The sequence below is a fragment of the Heptranchias perlo genome, chromosome 7 (assembly GCF_035084215.1).
Source record: "Heptranchias perlo isolate sHepPer1 chromosome 7, sHepPer1.hap1, whole genome shotgun sequence".
Classification (NCBI taxonomy): Eukaryota; Metazoa; Chordata; class Chondrichthyes; order Hexanchiformes; family Hexanchidae; genus Heptranchias; species Heptranchias perlo.
The window spans coordinates 53988327-54010621 of record NC_090331.1 but is presented as its reverse complement, the minus strand read 5'-3'; the positions used below and the strand labels follow the sequence as shown (position 1 = coordinate 54010621).

Below are 22295 nucleotides of genomic sequence, written 5' to 3'. Positions count from 1 at the left end.
GGATTCGGCGATGGTAATGCCGTTGAATATCAAGGGGAGGTGGTTAGACTCTCTCTTGTTGGAGATGGTCATTGCCTGGCACTTATTTGACGCGAATGTTACTTGCCACTTATGAGCCCAAGCCTGGATGTTGTCCAGGTCTTGCTGCATGCGGGCTCGGACTGCTTCATTATTTGAGGGGTTGCGAATGGAACTGAACACTGTGCAATCATCAGCGAACATCCCCATTTCTGACCTTATGATGGAGGGAAGGTCGTTGATGAAGCAGCTGAAGATGGTTGGGCCTAGGACACTGCCTTGAGGAACTCCTGCAGCAGTGTCCTGGGGCTGAGATGATTGGCCTCCAACAACCACTACCATCTTCCTTTGTGCTAGGTATGACTCCAGCCACTGGAGAGTTTTCCCCCTGATTCCCATTGACTTCAATTTTACTGGGGCTCCTTGGTGCCACACTCGATCAAATGCTGCCTTGATGTCAAGGGCAGTCACTCTCACCTCACCTCTGGAATTCAGCTCTTTTGTCCATGTTTGGAGCAAGGCTGTAATGAGGTCTGGAGCCGAGTGGTCCTGGCGGAACCCAAACTGAGCATCGGTGAGCAGGTTATTGGTGAGTAAGTGCTGCTTGATAGCACTGTCGACGACACCTTCCATCACTTCGCTGATGATTGAGAGTAGACTGATGGGGCGGTAATTGGCCGGATTGGATTTGTCCTGCTTTTTGTGGACAGGACATACCTGGGCAATTTTCCACATTGTCTGGTAGATGCCAGTGTTGTAGCTGTACTGGAACAGCTTGGCTAGAGGCGCAGTTAGTTCTGGAGCACAAGTCTTCAGCACTACAGCTGGGATGTTGTCGGGGCCCATAGCCTTTGCTGTATCCAGTGCACTCAGCCATTTCTTGATATCACGTGGAGTGAATCGAATTGGCTAAAGACTGGCTTCTGTGATGGTGGGGATATCGGGAGGAGGCCGAGATGGATCATCCACTCGGCACTTCTGGCTGAAGATGGTTGCAAACGCTTCAGCCTTGTCTTTTGCACTCACGTGCTGGACTCTGCCATCATTGAGGATGGGGATGTTTGCAGAGCCTCCTCCTCCCGTTAGTTGTTTAATTGTCCTATGATCAGGAGTTTACCTTTACTGCCCAATGTCTAGTCATATGATAGCAGGATTGAGGGGTTGTAACAGTGAAACCCTTTGTTAGATGAACTGGACACTGTAATGTCACCCATGCCTCCAGAAGCACTTCACCAATCGTCTGAAAGATGGACTGATTAACACCAGTGAGATGAGGCTGAATGTAAATCAATTGGTTTACTTTACAGTTGTCAAGTGAACAAGCAGAGTGACTTTTATAGTTAATCTCACTGTACTTTGACTTAATTCAGTGTGACATGAGAAGTAATAAATATACCCGTCTGTCCCTGTTCACAAGCTACGTTTCAGTTTTCAGGTCAGGTCACCTTCTAATCCTGACCGGCACTATCTCAAGGAGGACTTACTCCCTTTGTGTCTCTCTGAGCATACCTTCTTGAACTGTCCGTAGATTGTGTGCTTCTGTCCTTTTTTCTAACTTATATAGAAAGCCATGGGCTTGATCTCTGATCCTTCCCCGGCTCTCAGTGCCTGTGGATTGGCCAATAGGGCTGCCAGTTAAACCAATTACCCCTTCTCTTCTGCCCCCACCACGTCCCTTTCCTCCTCTTCCCCCCCCCCCCCCCCCCCCCCCCCAGTAGGAGCTTTTTTTTATATTTGCTCTCTGGATTTGGGTAATACTGGCAAAGTGATGTTTTTATTGACTATCTCCAGTTGCCCTGAGAAGGTGCCTTTTCCTTAAGCCACTACTGTTCTTGTGCTAATGCTGCTCCCACGAAGGTGTTGGGTAGGGAATTCCTGGATTGTGTCCCAGCGACAATGAATATGCCAAAGTCAGGATGGTGTGTGAAGGAGGGGATCTTGGAGGTGATGTGTTTCCATGATCTTGCTACTGCTCTTCTTGGCAGTGGAGATTGCAGGCCTGGGAGGTGCTGCAGTGAATCCTTTAGATAGTACATACTCCAGCCACAGAGTGCTAGTTGTGTTGGAGTGGATATTGAGTCCAGTGGCAAGGACACCGAACAAGCAGACTGCTCTGTCCTGAATGTTGTTAAACATCTTGAGTGTTGTTGCAACTGCACCTAACCAGGAGAGTGGTGGGTTTTGCATCACACTTCTGATTTGAGCCTTGGAGATTGTGGGGAGTCTTGTTACGGGTCAAGAGTTGAGTCATTCATCCAGGTAATTGCACAAAGTTTTTATTATAGTTCCAGCACTCTGTAGAACATTGGAACCAAGATAAGTTATATATTTTATTGGTCAGGAGGATTTATTTAAAAGTCATTGTTATGTTACAAACACTAATTCCTTTTGGGCTTTGAATAAGGAGCCCCTCACAGAATAAACGTGTGCTTTTTTCTCCCCCCCCCCCCCCCCCATAGAGTTGTTATTGTATCATGTGATTTATATCAATGAGTGTTAATTGTATTCAGATGGTGTGTGTCAATTAGGGACTATCTTGTATCATTTTTATATGAGAGCTTATCTCGGGTGTGGTCTGTGAATAAAGCCTTGGAAGCAACTGAAGATCTGACTCTCGTATTCTATCCTTCACCACCTGGCTATCCAATTTGTAACAAGAATATTCCTTCTGGAGTCTTTGGTTGCACTATAAAAAATTTTGATAAATTAGTCTTGAAGGACAACATCATTTAAGCACCAAAATCAGAAGTTTAACTTGTGTTTGATGAAGATTTCTTTGAAAACACATTGAAATATTCTTTACTTTCATTCAGTCCTGTGATTCCACTGTATAATATTTAACATTAGGCAATTACAGAAATTTTTTGAAGATGTAGTAGAGAACAAAGGTCTTTCATTATTATAAGGATTAAACTCGAACTCCCCTGAATGTTTAGTGTTTCTATTGCACTGAACCCTACAAAATAAAGATTCCAAGTCTGATCATTGATGAGTATAAGACTAAATTATCTTAGCGAAGATGGTGGCTTTGTTTCAGCATCCTTGGGCTAAAGAGGGGACTTCAATCTTCATATAGACTGGGCAAATCAAATTGGCAGAAGTAGTTTGGAGGATGAGTACATGCAATGCATGTTTCCTAGAACAATACATCATGGAACCAACCAGGGAACAGGCTATTTTAGATCTTGTCTTGAAACAATTAGTAATCTCATAGTAAAAGATCCTCTGGGGAAGAGTGATCATAATATGCTAGAATTTCACATTGAGTTCAAGAGTGATGTACTTAAGTCCGAAACTAGAGTCTTAAACTTAAACAAAACCAATTACATAGGTATGAGGTGCGAGTTGACTACAGTTGATTGGGAAATTAGATTAAAAGATATGATGGCAGATAAACAATGGCAAACATTTAAAGAAACATTTCATAATTCTCAATGAATATACATTCCTTTGAGGAATAAAAAGGCTATGGAAAAAGTGATCCATCCGTGGCTAACTGGAGAAGTTAAGGATAGTATTAGATTAAAAGAAGAGGCTTTTAATGTTACCTGGAAAAGTAGTAAGCCTGAGGATTGGGAGAGTTTTAGAAACCAGCAAAGGATGACCAAAAATTTTATAGAGGGAGAAAATAGAATATGAGAGTAAACTAGCAAGAAATATAAAAACAGAATGTACATGTATGTAAAAAGAAAGAGAGTAGCAAAAGTAAACGTGGGTCCCTTAGAGGCTGAGACAGGAGAAATTATAATGGGGAATAAGGAAATGGCAAATATTTTGTATCTGTCTTCACAGTAAAAGACACAAAAAACATACCAAAAATAGTGGGGAACCAAGTATCCAATGAGAGTGAGGAACTTAAAGTAATTAACATTAATAAAGAAAAAGTACTGGAGAAATTAATGGGACTAAAAGTCGACAAATCCCGAGGACCTGATGGCCTACATCCAAGGATTTTAAAAGAGGTAGCTGCAGAGATAGTGGATGCATTGGTTGTAATCTTCCAAAATTACCTAGATTCTAGCACTGTCCCAGCGGATTGGAAGGTAGCAAATGTAACACCGCCATTGAAGAAAGGAGGGAGAGAAGAAAGAGGGAACTACAGGCCAGTTAGCCTGGCAACAGTAGTTGGGAAAATGCTGGAATCTATTATTAAGGGCATGGTAACGGGGCACTTAGAAAATCAAAATATGTTTAGGCAGAGTCAACATGGTTTTATGAAAGAGAAATTGTGTTTGACAAATCCAATAGAGTTTTTTGAGGATGTAACTAGCAGGATAGATAAAAGGGAACTAGTGGATTTTCAAAAGGCATTCGATAAGGTGCCAAACAAAAGGTTGTTACACAAGATAAGGGGTCATGGGGTTGTGGGTAATATATTAGCATGGATTGAGGATTGGTTAACTGAGAGTAGGGATAAACGAGTAATTTTCGGGATGGCAGACTGTAACTAGTGGAGTGCCGCAAGGATCAGAGCTTGGGCCTTAGCTATTTATAATCTATATTAATGTCTTAGATGAAGGGACCGAGTATAATGTATCCAAGTTTGCTGATGATACAAAGCTAGGTGGGAATGTAAGCTCTGAGAAGGACACAGTGTCTGCAAAGGGATATAAACAGGTTAAGTGAGTGAGCAAGAAGGTGACAGATGGAGTATAATGTGGGGAAATGAGAGGTTATTCACTTTGGCAGGAAGAATAGGGATTTGGGTGTCCTTGTATACGAAACACAAAAAGTTAATATACAGGTACAGCAAGCAATTAGAAAGGCAAATGGTATGTTGGCCTTTATTGCAAGGGGGTTGGAGTACAAGAGCAAGGAAGTCTTGCTGCAATTGTACAGAGCTTTGGTGAGACCACACTTGGAGTACTGTGTACAATTTTGGTCTCCTTATTTAAGGAAGGCTATACTTGCCTTAGAGTGTGTGCAACAAAGGTTCACGAGATTGATTCCTGGGATGGGAGGGCTGTCCTAAGAGGAGAGATTGAGTAGAATGGGTCAATACTCTCGAGTTTAGAAGAATGAGAGGTGATCTCATTGAAACATAAAAGATTCTGGGAGGGCTTGACAGGGTTGATGCTGACAGGCTGTTTCCCCTGGCTGGAGAGTCTAGAACTAGGAGGCATGGTCTCAGGATAAGGAGTCGGCCATTTAAGACTGAGGTGAGGAGAATTTTTTTTCACTCAGAGAGGGTTGTGAATGTTTGGAATTGTCTTCCGCAGAGGGCTGTGGATGCTCAGTCGTTGAGTATATTCAAGGCTGAGATAGATAGATTTTTGGAATATCAAGGGAATCAAGGGAGATCGGGCGGGAAAGTGGAGTTGAGGTCGAAGATCAGCCATGATCTTATTGAATGGAATGCTCGGGGGCCTGTATGGCCGACTCCTGCTCCTATTTCATATGTTCGTATGAGAGAGCAAAATCAGCCAGACTTTCTGCTCCTGATTACTATTGAGTGACCTTTTTTTTTATTCGTTCATGGGATGTGGGCGTCGCTGGCAAGGCCTGCATTTGTTGCCCATCGCTAATTGCCCTTGAGAAGGTGGTGATGAGCCGCCTTCTTGAACCACTGCAGTCCGTGTGGTGAAGGTTCTCCCACAGTGCTGTTAGGTAGGGACTTCCAGGATTTTGACCCAGCAACGGCAATATATTTCCAAGTCGGGTTGATGCGTGACTTGGAGGGGAACATGCAGGTGGTGTTGTTCCCATGTGCCTGCTGCCCTTGTCCTTCTACGTGGTAGAGGTCGCGGGTTTGGGAGGTGCTGTTGACGAAGCCTTGGCGAGTTGCTGCAGTGCATCCTGTGGATGGTACACACTGCAGCCACAGTGCGCCGGTGGTGAAGGGAGTGAATGTTTAGGGTGGTGGATGGGGTGCCAATCAAGCGGGCTGCTTTGTCCTGGATGGTGTCAAGCTTCTTGAGTGTTGTTAGAGCTGCACTCATCCAGGCACGTGGAGAGTAATCCATCATACTCCTGACTTGTGCCTTGTAGATGGTGGAAAGGCTTTGGGGAGTTAGGAGGTGAGTCACTCGCCACAGAGTACCCAGCCTCTGACCTGCTCTTGTAGCCATAGTATTTATATGGCTGGTCCAGTTAAGTTTCTGGTCAATGGTGACCCCCAGGATGTTGATGGTGGGGGATTCGGTGATGGTAATGCCGTTGAATGTCATGGGGAGGTGGTTAGATTCTTTCTTGTTGGAGATGATGATTGCTTGGCATTTGTCTGGCGCGAATGTTACTTGCCACTTATCGGCCCAAGCCTGGATGTTGTCCAGGTCTTGCTGCATGCGGGCATGGACTGCTTCATTATCTGAGGGGTTGCGAATGGAACTGAACACTGAGTAATCATCAGTGAACATCCCCATTTCTGACCTTTTGATGGAGGGAAGGTCATTGATGAAGCAGCTGAAGATGGTTGGGCCTAGGACACTGCCCCGAGGAAGTCCTGCAGCAATGCCCTGGGGCTGAGATGATTGGCCTCCAACAACCACTACCATCTTCCTTTGTGCTAGGTATGACTCCAGCTGCTGCAAAGTATGGACATTGGATGAGGAGAGGATTGGTCTTGAATGCGAGGCTCCTATGCATTCTTGTTGTTTTGTCTTTTACATGAAGAATGGCCTGCTATTGTAATGGGAGGCTGCTGACACTATGGGGGGAATTTTAACCTCCCAGGATGGGTGTGGGGGGGAGGAGTTAAAATTTCAAAAATCGGAAACCTGACCCAACACTGCCTTTTCTGGTTTTAACGGAGGCAGGTTTGTGGGGCGAGCGACTAACCTGCTGTCCAGAGGCGGATCTGTAATTTTAATATTTTAATGAGGTTGCCGTGCCTCAAATTTTAGACAACCTTTAGATTTAACTTCTCCGGACCAGGTTTCCCAGGCCTCGTGAAACCGGGCAGCTAAAGGGAGACGAGGACAGCTGGATCCAGCAGGTAAGTGTCTTTGCAGCACTGCAGGAGTGTTTTCCCCCGGCCCACCAAGCAAGCCTGCACACCTTCCCCCCCCACTCTCATCGTTAGAATGGAATAAAGTTAATAAGTAAATAATATAACTCTTGAAATGTTCCACATTTGATACAGGGATATATTGTAGAAATCATATACTATACCTGAAAAACGATACTACATAATAATGTAAAAGTGCCAACTGTCAGCCTGTAACCGATTATTTAATTGCAATCTCAAACCTTGTTTGCATAACTGTAGATACAGGTATACAAATAATTCTGTTTAATCTGGTTCAAAGATATCTGCAGACACAAAATCAGGTTCAACTATCATATGCTTTAATGACTAATGCCCTGAAGCTTTGAAAGGATTAGTGTACTAAATGTGGTTTTAACTGTTACTTTTCCTCAAACTCAATTGCAGTTTCTCTGAATGCTTTACCTTCTGGAGTAAAAACTGGAGACTTAATGGCCAATACAGTTCTAATTTTAATGGAGCTACTGAAATGTAAATCCTTTATTAAATTGACAGGTGTACTTTCATTGGCACAGTTAGTCCCTGCTGTTTGCTTTCATATTTAATTAAACCAGGATCAAGTATCAGGGCTGTTTTTAAGTGTATTGCATTTTAACTAGAACTTGTAGGATCGTGCAGATAAGAAAGGTATCCTATTCGTGCAGTTACTAAAATCTTGCAAAGAGAGGCTTATCTCTTGTGTATTTATGGGCATTTATTTTGAGAAGAGTAGAAAGTGCTCTCTTAGCATTATTTCACAGACTATGTATCTGACTATTTTAGCCTAGACGGTTTTTGTTTGTTGACAATATAAATGATTATGTAGTATTTTAAAATGTATTTTCTTTGCACTTCTTAATCCAGCTGACACAAACATGTGTTTTCTATTCGCTCTCTTTTTAAATGTATCTATGTCCGTGCATTTATGTTCATTGCATCTTTAAAAGGGTCTTAAGTAATTGTCCCTCATACTACAAATATTCCGCCGCAGAAAAAAAGGCATAAAATGGGCTCCCAAGTGTCCAATGTGGTGGTTAGGGTGTGTGCACTCATTCCACGCAGGATATGCGCTGACTGCAATATCGATGAAGGCTCCTCCATAGGCATCCAGGGCGTGCACCTGAAACTGGCATTAGGGCCTTTGCATATGTAAATAGGAGGCGTAATGCCTTTTTGAGACTCCCTTTGCAAAATTAGATTGTGCATGACCATCATGCCTCAATTGCAGTTCGTATCACTTGGTTAAGTTTAACCATGCATGTTACAATACAGTATATAATGTCTATTGTGCATTACAATATACATAAGTTTTTTTTTAAACAAGTAGACTTCTTTTTAATTGCAGGTGGAGAACAGACCCAAGTACTATGGAAGAGAGTGAGTGCAGGTTTAGTTTTTAATTTTGCATTTTCTGAAGCAGCTTGTTTAACTATGTTTGAGATGGAGTAGTGGAAACAAACCAGTCAATACAATTTGAATGGATTTTTATGAAAATTGTATTCTATATTTCTGCTATGGTTACAAGTTTGTGAGCATTAAAAGGGCTCTATACCATACTGTTCTTGCTGTTCTATGTCTCTAATAATGTTGAGTAAGTTGCAGTTAAGGAAGTATATTACTATGGGAGAAGAGGGAAGGACTTGTGTTGATATTGTGCCTTATCACATATCTCTGAAATAATCTGAAGTGCTTCATGTATGATGAGTTACTTTGAAGTGCAGTGTCAGCTATGTAGCATGAGCTCCATAGTGAGCACTGCACATCCCATTTAAAGGTTTAGGCCATCAGGAACTGATATTGGGCCCACCCAAAATCACTCCCCTCCCCCGTGGGTGAGATGTCCAATTATTAGCGCAGTTCATGCTATTTACCCATCAGATTTAAATGAGGCTTAAAGCTGAAAAAGGTGCATGCCTTGTGTTGACATGATCGGGTGAGCGATTCAGTTCAGCCACTGTACCAGACCAGGATCTTAACCTTGTTTACCATAAAGCCTTTATGTATGTTACTTTTGAGTTTATGCCATTATTTGAAATTACATTTTCTACCGTTGCATTCTATGTGCAGAGTGAATGAGTTTAAGATCCATCATATCATGGAGAACATGCAATTAGAACCATTCTTAGACCTCATACAAAGTTTGTGCAGAAAATAGCTTTGGAGTTTAATTTATCCAGAGAGTTCATAATGCTAGTATTTCACTGCATCAATGTATTTGGAGCTCTTCAATAGTAATAGGTAAGACTTAAGATCTATGTCATTCTGGGCATTTGTTTCATGCGCAAATAAGACGTTCAGTAATCTCATATTCAATCAATGCATTGCTGGATGGGTAGTAAAATATATTTCTTTGTGTAGCAAAATAATAAAAGGTCATTCTGTTCAACTGTGACCCTCTCATGGGCCAGTATCAAGAGTTACTTCGGATTGCCATCACTAAGGCAGCAATACGGACGAGCTTGCCTGTCTTCTTATAGCCTAAAAATTTTATGGAAATGGAAGGTGGAACAAGGGCAAGATTCCGCTCTGAAATCCCACAGGACGGGCACCCCACTAGTGCTGATAGTGGGCTAGGCGCCCACCCCTAATATTCAGCTGACCCTGTCCCTGGGATTTGGGACATGGCCAAGGCAAGGGCAGATGGGCTGGCAGAAGTCTGGCCTTGCCACACCTTCAGCGGCACAGCACTGGAACAACAGTTTCCAGGATTATGTTTACATCTGTTCCTTTTGTAATTTTAGTCTTTAGTTAGATTTGGCATGGTCTTTCTAACTTTTTCAGTGCCATTTATCCTCCATCTGTATAGTTTCCTTTTCCCTGCTATTTCTTTGACTTAGAGTGTTTGGAGCTTTCTTGAAAAGCTGCTCCTCTATTTGTATCATCATTTTTCCTGCAGATGCCTCAGGTGAAAAGACCTAAGATTGTAGTTAATTTTTAATCCTGATTTGTATGAAGGATAAATTACATAGAAGACAACCATATGAATTGTAGGGATTGTAGCTTTAACATTTTATGACAGAATTTCATCTATTTTATGTAAACAGGTTTCATGGAATGATTTCACGAGAAGCAGCAGATCAACTGCTGAGTGTAGCAGAGGGAAGTTATATTATTCGGGAAAGTCAACGCCAGCCTGGTACTTACACCCTGGCACTGCGGTTAGTGGTGATTTTAATAATTAAATGCTAAGTAAAATGTTGTCATATAGTATATAAACTACCAGGTAAATTGATTATTCTGTACAATAAATAAACAAAGCAGTGTAAAGGTAGAAATAGGGATTTTTTTGTGTCTTTTTGTTTGAGATTTTCATTCTGACCTCTCCCTGTATCTTGTACAATAACAATCCGCAAACTGGCAGCATCTTCAGTATTTTTTGCAAGCTGATATCTTGCATTCACATTACATCCATGAATTTCTTGACAGTAATGTATACATTTTCAGCATGTGACCTTGAATTATTATTTTTAGCAGTTTTGAGTATTTTTGACTATGCATTACTGAAAGTTTTAGATGTATGCTAAGTCTTGGTTTTGAAATCAGATATTAGAAGGAGTTTCTGGAAATAGTTAAAACTGGTAACTGTTACGCCTGATGAAAATAAGTTTCAAGGAGCCTCTAAACTGGTATTGAAAATCTCACCTTGAAGTGTGAATATAATCCAAAATGACTCGAGCAGTGCCTGCATTCATGATCAGGAAAGTGTATGGATAAATCCCAACACAATAAGGAAGTGCACCAGAGACTATTGTCCATGTTCTTCCAGTTTCTTGGGACAGCGCCAATTGTTCAGCAATCCATTTTCAGAGGATAAGGAAATTTAAACATTGGAATCATTGTCTTCCAGATTCATATTGTAATCATCAGAGGTTGCCATTTGCCAGTAACCCTTGAGGCAACAAGGAGAGTTATACACAGACTTACTGGACATACAATAGTGGGGAGTCCAGTTGGTTCCTGGAGACAGATCTATGCTGGTACCACCTTCTGTACCATTACTGAAGGCATTAATTATTAGTTGGCTTACTAGAATCATAATGAGTGTGTTTGATGTTGGAGAAGCACATGGTTCATCATGATGCTTAAAAATGGAAGTATCAACAAACTGATACTGCTTTCATTCAGCTGAGTTGCTTTGTTTTTTGATGATTTTTTTAAATCCCAGTAAGTCACCTTATAAAATTAATGTAAGTGAACATTGCCTGAAGGCTCTGAATTTTGTATAGAATTACAAGATTAAGGTGTCTGAAACATATAGCTTTCTGCAGATGATTTTTTTTATTTTACTGGTAAATTTATTCAGAAGCGGACAACACAGTGTGCGGACAACACATTGTGAACGGAGAGTTTGGTAAGTGTGGGAGTTCAGTGAACTGGGGGAAGGAGGTGCTGCTTTGTCTTGCTTTTCCGAACTTTTTCCCCAAAGCGGCAATGGACCTGAGAGTAGAAGACTGAGATTGGGGAATAAAAGCAGCAGCAGACCTGCAACAAGAGACAACTACTGTGCGACGTCACAGGTGAGGCAGGAGAGTCCGAGAGGTGAGCACAGTATAAAAGGAGAGACCTAGAGCGGGAGGAGAGTCTGAGAGTCTAAGGCAAGTCATGGCAGCACAGCTCGCACCCATGATATGCTCCTCCTGCACTATGTGGGAAGCCATGGACACTACCAGTGTCCCTGGTGACGATGTGTGCAGGAAGTGTGTCCAGCTGCAGCTACTGGCTTAACCGTCTTTCGGAGCTGGAGCTGCGGGTCGATTCGCTGTGGAGCATTCGCTGTGGAGCATCCGCGATGCTGAGAATATCGTGGATAGCACGTTCAGTGAGGTGGTCACACCGCAGGTAAAGATTATGCAGGCAGAAAGGAAATGGGTGACCGCCAGGCAGAGTAAAAGGACTAGGCAGGTAGAGCAGGAGTCCCCTGGGGCCATCTCCCTCTCAAACAGATATTCTGCTTTAGATACTGTTGGGGGAGATGGCTTATCAGGGGAAAGCAGCAAGAGCCAGGTTCGGGGCACCACGGGTGGCTCTGCTGCACAGGAGGGGAGGAAGAAAAATGGCATGGCTATAGTGATAGGGGATTCGATTGTAAGGGGAACAGATAGGCGTTTCTGCGACCGCAAACGTGACTCCAGGATGGTATGTTGCCTCCCTGGTGCTAGGGTCAAGGATGTCACGGAGCGGCTGCAGGGCATTCTGGAGGGGGAGGGTGAACAGCCAGAAGTCGCGGTCCATATTGGTACCAACGACATAGGTTAAAAAAAAGGGATGAGGTCCTGCAAGGTGAATTTAAGGAGTTAGGAGATAAATTAAAAAGCAGGACTTCAAAGGTAGTGATCTCAGGATTACTACCGGTGCCACGTGCTAGTGAGTATAGGAACAGGAGAATAGACAGGATGAATGCGTGGCTGCAGGGATGGTGTAGGAGGGAGGGATTTAGATTCCCGGGACATTGGGACCGGTTCTGGGGAAGGTGGGACCTGTACAAGCGTGACGGTTACACCCGAGCAGGACCGGGACCAATGTCCTCGCGGGGGTGTTTGCTAGTGCTGTTGGGGAAAGTTTAAACTAGAGTGGCAGGGGGATGGGAACCTGAGCGGGGAGTCAGAAGGGAATAAAGTTGAGAGCAGCAAGAGAGGGGAAGACCCAGGGGAAATCTACAATACAAATAGTACAAACAATTGTTCAAGAACAAGTGAAAGGGAGAAGCGTAGAGCAGCAGAAAGAAAGTGTACTTTAGGCACGACAGATAAAATTAAAACTAGAAGGCGTAAGGCGATTAACCCAGCATCAAAGCTGTGGCAGGGGGTTGGGAACCTGGCAGGGAGACAGAGGAAAGCGTGTCAGGAAGGGACAGAAGGTATGGAGTAAAAGGTAAAGGAACTAAGTGTCACAAAACATATTTGAAAGTTCTTTATCTAAATGCACGTAGCATTCGTAACAAAATGGACGAGTTAACGGCACAAATAACTACGTATGGGTATGATCTTGTGGCCATTACAGAATCATGGCTGCAGGGTGACAACGACTGGGAATTAAATATGCCAGGGTATTTAACAATCAGGAAGGACAGGCAGGAAGGAAGGGGAGGTGGGGTGGCTATGTTAATAAAGGAAGGAATCACTGTAATACAGAGAAATGATATTGGGACAAAGGATCAGGATAATGAAACAGTTTGGGTAGAGATATGGAATAATAAGGGGAAAAAACACGAATGGGCGTAGTATATAGGCCTCCTAATAGTTGCAACTCTGCTGGAAGAAGTATTAATCAGGAAATAGTCGGGGCATGTAATAACGGAACAACTATAATTATGGGGGATTTTAACTATCATATTAACTGGACAAATCAAATTGGGCAGGGCAGCCTTGAGGAAGAGTTCATTGAGTGCATTAGGGATGGATTTCTTGAGCAGTATGTAACTGATCCTACAAGGGGGCAAGCAACCTTGGACCTGGTCCTGTGTAATGAGCCAGGATTAATTAATAATGTCCTAGTTAAGGATCCCCTTGGAATGGGTGACCATAACATGGTTACATTCCATATCCAATTAGAGGGTGAGAAGGTTGGTTCTCAAACAAGCGTACTGAGCTTGAATAAAGGAGACTATGATGGTATGAGAGCGGAATTGATTAAAGTGGACTGGGAAATTAGATTAAAGGGTAAGACGATACATGAGCCGTAGTGTTCATTTAAGGAGTTATTTTACAACTTTCAAAAAATATATATTCCACTGAGGAAAAAAGGGTGTAAAAGAAATGACAGCCATCCGTGGCTAAGTAAAGAAATTAAGGATAGTATCCGACTGAAAACAAGGACATATAAGGTAGCCAAACTTAGTGGGAGGATAGAAGATTGGGAAGTCTTCAAAAGACAGCAAAAAGTAACTAAAGGATTGATTAAGAAAGGGAAGATAGATTATGAAAATAAATTAGCAAAAAATATAAAAACAGATAGCAAGAGTTTCTACAGTTATATAAAAAGAAAAAGGGTGGCTCAGGCAAACGTAGGTCCCTTGGAGGATGAGACCGGGAAATTAATGGGGAAACATGGAGATGGCAAAAATGCTGAACAAATATTTTGTTTCAGTCTTTATGGTAGAGGACACTAAGACTATCCCAACACTGGACAAACAGGGGGCTCTAGAGGGGGAGGAGCTAAATACGATTAAAATCACTAAGGAATTGGTACTCAGTAAATTAATGGGTCTCAAGGCGGATTAATCCCCTGGACCTGATGGCTTACATCCTAGGATCTTGAGGGAAGTGGCAGTAGGGATTGTGGATGCTTTGGTAATAATTTTCCAAAATTCTCTGGACTCGGCAAAGGTCCCAGCAGATTGGAAAACTGCTAATGTAACACCCTTATTTAAAAATGGTAGTCGGCAGAAGGCTGGAAATTATAGACCAGTTAGCCTAACATCTGTGGTGGGTAAAATTTTGGAGTATTATTAAGGAGACAGTAGCGGAACATTTGGATAAACACAATTTAATTGGACAAAGTCAGCATGGCTTTACGAAGGGGAAGTCATATCTGACAAATTTGCTTGAGTTCTTTGAGGACATAACGTACAGGGTGGATAAAGGGGAACCAGTGGACGTAGTGTATTTAGACTTCCAGAAGGCATTCGACAAGGTGCCACATAAAAGATTATTGCTCAAGATAAAGAATCACTGGATTGGGGGTAATATGCTGGCATGGGTGGAGGATTGGTTATCCAACAGGAAGCAGAGAGTTGGGATAAATGGTTCATTCTCGGACTGGCAACCAGTAGCCAGTGATGTTCCGCAGGGGTCGGTGCTGGGTCCCCAACTCTTTACAATCTATATTAACGATTTGGAGGAGGGGACCGAGTGTAACATATCAAAGTTTGCAGATGATACAAAGATGGGAGGGAAAGTAGAGAGTGAGGAGGACATAAAAAACCTGCAAGGGGATATAGACAGGCTGGGTGAGTGGGCAGAGATTTGGCAGATGCAATACAATATTGCAAAATGTGAAGTTATGTACTTTGGCAGGAAAAATCAGAGAGCAAGTTATTGTCTTAATGGCAAGAAACTGGAAAGTACTGCAGTACAAAGGGATCTTGGGGGTCCTCGTGCAAGAAAATCAAAAAGTTAGTATGCAGGTGCAGCAGGTGATCAAGAAGGCCAACGGAATGTTGGCTTTTATTGCTAGGGGGATAGAATATAAAAACAGGGAGGTATTGCTGCAGTTATATAAGGTATTGGTGAGACCGCACCAGTTTTGGTGTCCATACTTAAGAAAAGACATACTTGCTCTCGAGGCAGTACAAAGAAGGTTCACTCGGTTAATCCCGGGGATGAGGGGGCGGACATATGAGGAGAGGTTGAGTAGATTGGGACTCTACTCATTGGAGTTCAGAAGAATGAGAGGCAATCTTATTGAAACATATAGGATTGTGAAGGGGCTTGATCGGGTGGATGCGGTAAGGATGTTCCCAAGGATGGGTGAAACTAGAACTAGGGGGCATAATCTTAGAATAAGGGGCTGCTCTTTCAAAACTGAGATGAGGAGAAACTTCTTCACTCAGAGGGTAGTAGGTCTGTGGAATTTGCTGCCCCAGGAAGCTGTGGATGCCACATCATTGAATAAATTTAAAACAGAAATAGACAGTTTCCTAGAAGTAAAGGGAATTAGAGGTTACGGGGAGCGGGCAGGAAATTGGACATGAATTTAGATTTGAGGTTAGGATCAGATCAGCCATGATCTTATTGAATGGCAGAGCAGGCTCGAGGGGCCGATTGGTCTACTCCTGCTCCTATTTCTTATGTTCTTAAGCTCTTGGTAGTAATAGACTAGATTAACCATCTTTCGGGCAATAAAATTTGGAACAAGACAGAAGCTTCAGGCTTAAATTCTTCAAGTACTATATTGTTTCTCGCAGCTTCCAGTCCAATTGCTTGCTGGAATTCTGGATTGGATAATATAATCATCTATTGGGGGATAAAAGATGGCAATTGCCTACTCAGTGGTTGTTTTGGAGGAAAGTGATGATCAGTATGGCGGATAATGGTACTTCTGTTGATGTGTACCTTGATTTCCAAAAAGCATTTGATAAACTGCCACATATTAGGCCATTAGATAAAATAAAAAGTAATATGGGAGTATTGAGCTGATGGATTATGCTGGTTAGGTAAATGGTTGAAATCTTATAGGCAGAGGGTTGTAGTAAATGGGAATGAATCTGAATGGGGCTTGATAATGAGTGGATTTCCGTAAGATTCTGTGTTGGGACTGTTGCTGTTTATCCTTTTCCTTAATGATTTAGATAAGGGCATAAATGAAATTCGAGAATGACATGGAAATATACACGGGTGAATAATTTAGACAAAAGCAGTAGGCTGCGGACTGATTTAGACAAATGGGGGCAAATGTGTGTGGCAGATGTCCTTCAATGTGGACAAATACAGTATTTGGTGTTGAGAAACTTCAGACATGTTTGTACTATGCAGGGATACCTGTTAAATGTAATGAATCAATAAAGCGACTGAGGGGTATTAGTCCATCACGCAGTAAAGATGCACAAGCAATGTGATGTGACTATAGGAAAAGCAAGTAGGATTTTAGGTTGTGTTGCTAGGACCATCAAGTATAAAAGGAAGTTTACTATATACAAGGCTTTGATACATCCACACATCTAATTTTGTTGCACGTATGTGGTAAAGCATATTGAGGCTCTGGAGAAGGTACAGAGAATGGCAACTAGGAAACTAACAAGGAAATAGTTAATCTAAGAACTCCTAGTAATGAGAATAAGCTCCAAGGGTTCGGGCTATGTTCTTTAAAGAAATAGAGGCTTAGAGGAGAAATTACTTGAATTTTTTTTTAAATGAAGAGATTGGACTCAGTCTGGTTGGTTCGGTTTTTTGAGAGATTTGGTAAGACCAAAAGGCACACAGATGAAATACATAGGCAAAGAGTTAAGATAGATGCCAGGAATGATTTCTTTTAAAAGAAACAAAGACCATGCATTTATATAGTGCATTCCACAATTTCAGGACGTCCCAAAGCTCTTTACAGCCAATGAAATACTATTTTTGAAGAATATTCACTTGTATTGTAGGGAAATGCTGCAGCCAATTTGCGCACAGCAAGGTCTCACAAACAGCGATGAGAATTTTTTTTTTAGTGTTGTCAGTGGAGGGATAAATATTGGCCAGGACACCTGGAGAACTCCCTATCTCCTCTTCAAATTGTGCCATGGGATCTTTCATGTGCACCTGAGAGGGCAGACAGGGCCTCTGTTTAACATCTCATCCAAAAGACAGCACCTCCAACAATGCAGCACTCCTTCAGTACTGCACTGAAGTGTCATCCTAGATTGTGTGCTCAAGACCTGGAGTGGGGCTTGAACCCACAACCTTCTGACTCAGAAGCAAGAGTGCTATCACTGAGCCATGGCTGACACCTTTAGCAGAATCATTGCTCCCTGGAACATTCTAGCAAAACATGCAGTGGTATGGTTTTCTACAGTTCTTTAAAGGGGAACTTGACAAATTCCTGGGTGAAGAGGATACTTCCAATTATAAAGGGGAAATTTCCAGTTTATGGGGAGTCATAGGCTACTGCAATTTCATGGAGCTTTGCTTGATTGTATTAGGAACATAGAAGAGGATTTTCCAAAGTTTTCCTGAATTGGTTGCAGGTTTTCTTCTCTCTTTATTTGCCTCTCCCAGGAGATTGTGCCATTAGGGGATGGATCATTGTTGCATGTGGTTGCACGATGTCTGAATGGAACAGGCTTGATGGGCCTGATGGTGTTTCCCTGCCCTTTTCTTATGTTGATGATGCTGATGCTTTATTAAGTAAGTGTTTACTTTCAACAATCACCTTCCCACCCAAAAGGAGAGCACAGTTACCCAAACTAAATATTAGTAACCAGTAAATTTTACAAAGCACAGTTGTAAAGTTGGAATCATCAATTTGCAACTGTACAGTGCCTTTAATGTAAAGAATGTCCCAAGGTGTTTTACAAGTAGATTTAAGGAAAAAGGACACAGTCAGGAATGAAGAGGTTAGGCGATGTGTCCAAAGGGTTGGTCGAAGAGATGGGCTTTCAGATGGGTTTTGAGACGGTTTTTGAAGGAGGAAAGGGAGGCAGAGAGTTCCAAGGAGGAAATTCCAAAGATCAGGACCCAAGCAAGTGAAGGCTGCACTATAAATGATGGGACAAAAGGGAGGTGGAGGGGTTGCACAAAAGACCAGAGTCAGAAGAACACAGTGCTTCGGGCAGGGAGTCAGGTGTAAATACAGGGCTGGCACAGATTGCAGAGATAAGGTAGGGTGCAACCATGGAGGGGTTTAAAGGCAAAGATGAGGATTTCAATTTAATGCATTGAAGGACAGGGAGCCAATATAGGTCAGTTAGGATGGGGAGTGGGACTTGGTGCAAGACATGATATGTGTGGTAGAGTTTGTATTCGTTCAAGTTTATAGAAGGTTCAGGAAGATGATCAGTAAGTAGACCATTGGAATAGTTGAGTCACATACCTGTATTTTGTGATAACGGAGATATGAAGTCTGAAACCAAGCTCAGGGTCGAATAGGACATAAAAGTTGTGAATGGTTTGGGTTAGCCTGAAACTGTGTCCGAGGAGAGGAACGGAATCGGAACCAAGCGATGGGAAATTATAACAGGCCAAAAACAATGAATTGGTCTTTCTGATGTTATGGTTTTCACAAGCTTCCAATCATAGTGTTTTGGGGATGCAGTGAGAAAGAGAGCGGGGAGGATGGGCGCATGTGAGAATGAGAAGGAACGTGTGGGAGGGAGGGAGGGATGGTTTGTATGGGAGAGATTGAAAGATGTGTGTGGAGGCGAGGGCGGGAAGAGGGATAGAGGGGAGAAGTGTGGCAGAGAGAGGATGAGGGTGTTTGTGAAGGATGGAGAAGGGATGTACGAAGAAGGTAGAGAGTAAGTTGTGTAAGGGAGGGCCTGTTCAAAGGGGAGGGAGAGAATGATTAACTGAGGGGGAGAGAAGGAAGGTGACTTTGTAAGGGGATAGAGAAGGAGAGTGGCTGCATGTTCGGGGAGAGAAGGAGGGTAGTTGCACGTGGGGGAGAGAAGGATGGCTGTGCATGAGAGAGAGAGAGAGAGAGAGCACATATATATGGAAGGAGAAAGAGTGTGGGTGTGGGAGATAAGTTGTATGTGTATGTAAGGGACAGAAGGGATGCATTTATGTCTGAGGGAGAGAGTGGGTGAGAGGGAGACACAGAAAAAGTGAAGGACACAATACCAGATATAATGAATGAATGAAAGAGAAACAGAAAAACAAATGTATGTGGAGAGAAATTGTGTGAGACAGGCAAGAATACACAGGACTGGAAAAGTCCATTTGGCCAGATTCAATGTCTAGGAAATATCATAAGCTGTCATACTTCTTGGATCACTCTGTTAAAATTTTCAGTAGCTATTTCTCCAACTCTCTCTTGAATATTACAATTATTCCCCACTGCCTCCCCTGGCAGTCCATTCTATATATTCACCATGTCTTGCATAGTTAAATCTAAACCGTCTCTTCACCCTCCCTCTTCTCAGTTTGAATTACCCCCTCTTGTTGAAGAATCTTTGACTGTGTTAAACATATTCTCCAACTGCCCTATAGTATCATAAATACTTTAATAAGATCACTTCTGAGCCTCCTATTCAGTGTAAACATTCCAAGCTTCTGTAATCTATTCCTGTTATCCACTTAGTTTGCCCTCTTTGCACCTTGTTCAGTGCCGGGATGTCCTTCTCATAATTTAGTGACCAGAACTGTGCTCAATACTCTAGGTGGCGCCAGACCAGTGCTCCATACAAACTTAGAATCACTTCCTGACATTTGTGTATTCCTCTGCCTATGTAGCCTGAGCTCTTTACTGCTGCCATGCACAGTACGGTGGTTTCAGCGATCTATCCATCCGGACCACCATCTTCCTCTCCTGTGTTGTGTCTTATATTGCAATTGTTTGTTAACCTTCACCAATCGCATGACTTGTATTTTTACATGTTAAATGACATCTGCAACTATTCATCCAAGCTCTCCAACCTGTCCAGTCCTTTTGTATTTGATCAGCATATTCCTGGTTGTTTGCAGTTCTGCGCAGTTTTGTATTATCTGCAAACATGAAGAGTTTCTGTCTCCATTTGAATATATACAAGGGAGGAGACCGAATCTAGGAGAGACTTGCACAGGGAGAAAGAGAGTCATAGATAAACTCCAATTTAATCAGCAGCATGTTTTAAACTGTCTATATTTTCAGCCTCTCTCAAACCATTATCAAGTCCTAAATTTTTGTTTGAGAGCCTATTAGCCAGCTTTTGATGTTTGTAAGCCCTGTCCCCTTTGCATTATAGTTGGAAAGCATGAGATAATTAAATATTTTCACATAAAAAAGCTGATAGCATAAACCATGAACCTTAAGACCTTTATCTTAGGTACATGATGTTTATTTGAGGAAGCATCTTTGAATCTTTACGATTGACAGTACGACAGACCATTCAGAAAATCCCAGAACTTGCTATTTGTAAGCTTACCTTTTGCCCATCTCTCCAAGTCATTGAAATTGTTGACAGATCTAAGACAGCAACCATTTTTGACATCAAGGTAAAAATATTTTAAAAAGTGTATAAAAACATGGAAACAATTGAAAGCATTTACTTTTGAATGCAGTAAAGTTAATTTTTGTGTTTCCAGTTTATGGTTAATTGAAAAACCAGCAAATGTGCTGGATAACTAATTTATTTGGATAAAAAAAACCTGAGAACGATGTAACATTAACAGAGGTACTCTTATCTTGGGTAAATGGTCTATTCTGAGGTAAAATTTTAATATGTTTCTGACAGCAAGACTGGCCATTCTAAGAGGAGTTGCTGTTTACAAGCCCTACTCTCAGCTACTTTCCAAATGATTCAAAAATTGCTGACGAAACAAAGCATTTGAAATTGGAAACAGCATAAAGCATGAATTTTTGAAATCTGAGATCATTACAACAATGCATATACTAGAAATGTTTTATTTACATTTATTTATTAAAGCACCATCCATATTTACCATTCTAGAGATCAAGTAGCAGAGACATGGGGCAATTTTCAAATGCTGGCCTCCCGTTTCTTGCCGTAAAACGGGCAGGTGGCAGTTCAAAATTCGCGGGGCACCTTGACAGACCCATTTAACACCCAAGGCCTGTCTGATGCAATTTTCAGGCGGGCCTGTAAATAGACTAGCAGCCTGCTTCCGGAGGGAGGCTGCTTAAATATGCAGTTCGGATCCATGTGCCAGTTGTGGGATCTCAATTGTATTTTTCAGGTACAAATAGATGGAGTGTGCACTGCGCATCTGTACCAGGTGTTGAGTGATCTAACCAGCATTCCTTAAAGAGACTGCAGTAAGCTGCTTAAAAAAACGACTGCAGAAATTTATAATTTTTATTTTTCTGGGGCCAGGAGAAGCAGGAGTGCTCCCGTTAAAAAAAAAAACTCCGGCCCACTGCAAATAGGACGTTGAGGTTGTAAACCTTCTGGTTCAACCTGGGGATGGTCACGGGAGGGGGGTGGAATTGGTGGCGAAGGTACCAAGTTTCTGGCAGGTGAGAGAGATGATGGCTTTGGTCTTCTCTATGTTTAATCTGAAGAAATTATGGCTCATCCAAAACTGGATGTCGGGCAAGCAGTCTGACAACGCAGAGGCAGTGGAGTGGTCAAGAGTGGTAGTGACCCCCATGTCTTCAGATAATGTCACCAAGGGGCAGAATGTAGATGAGAAAGAGGAGGGTGCAAAGGATGGACCCGTGGACTCTGGAGGTAACTGCAGAGGCGAGAAATGAAGACATTGCTAGAGATGCTCTAGCTACAATTGAATAGGTAAGAATGGAATCAAGTGAGGGCAGTTCTACTGATCAGGACAACAGAGGAGACGCATTGGAGGAGGATGGTGTGGTCGACCGTGTCAAAGACTGCAGAGAGGTTGAGAAGGATGAGGAGGGATAGTGTGGCACAGCCACAGAAGATGTCATTTATGACTTTAATTAGGATCTTTTCAGTGCTGTGGCAGGGGTGGAAACCTGTTGGAGAGATTCAAACATGGAGTTGCGGAAAGGTGGGCATGAATCTGTAGGGGGCAAGGTGTCGCCGCCCATGAGCTAAGTTTTCGTTGAAGCCATAATGTCAATGCAGTGATCTGTAATAAGGTTGTGAATGGCAAGTTTAAGAGTGAATGGGTATTTTGGAGGGAATTATGGAATGGAGCGATGATTGTTCAACTATTGGCAGAGCCCAGGGGGCATGGTGGATGAGGTGAGTGGGACG

The 22295-nt window shown here is 42.4% G+C and overlaps 1 protein-coding gene across 1 annotated transcript in view; it reads left to right on the top strand.

Annotated features, from left to right (window-relative positions):
• The window catches only part of chn1 (chimerin 1), a 190975-nt gene that overhangs the window by 43603 nt on the left and 125077 nt on the right, over positions 1-22295 (top strand). The window contains exons 4-5 of the mRNA XM_067987580.1: positions 8328-8359; positions 10027-10140. Of these exons, the coding sequence (XP_067843681.1) occupies positions 8328-8359; positions 10027-10140 (146 nt within the window). The remainder of the gene's footprint in view (positions 1-8327; positions 8360-10026; positions 10141-22295) is intronic.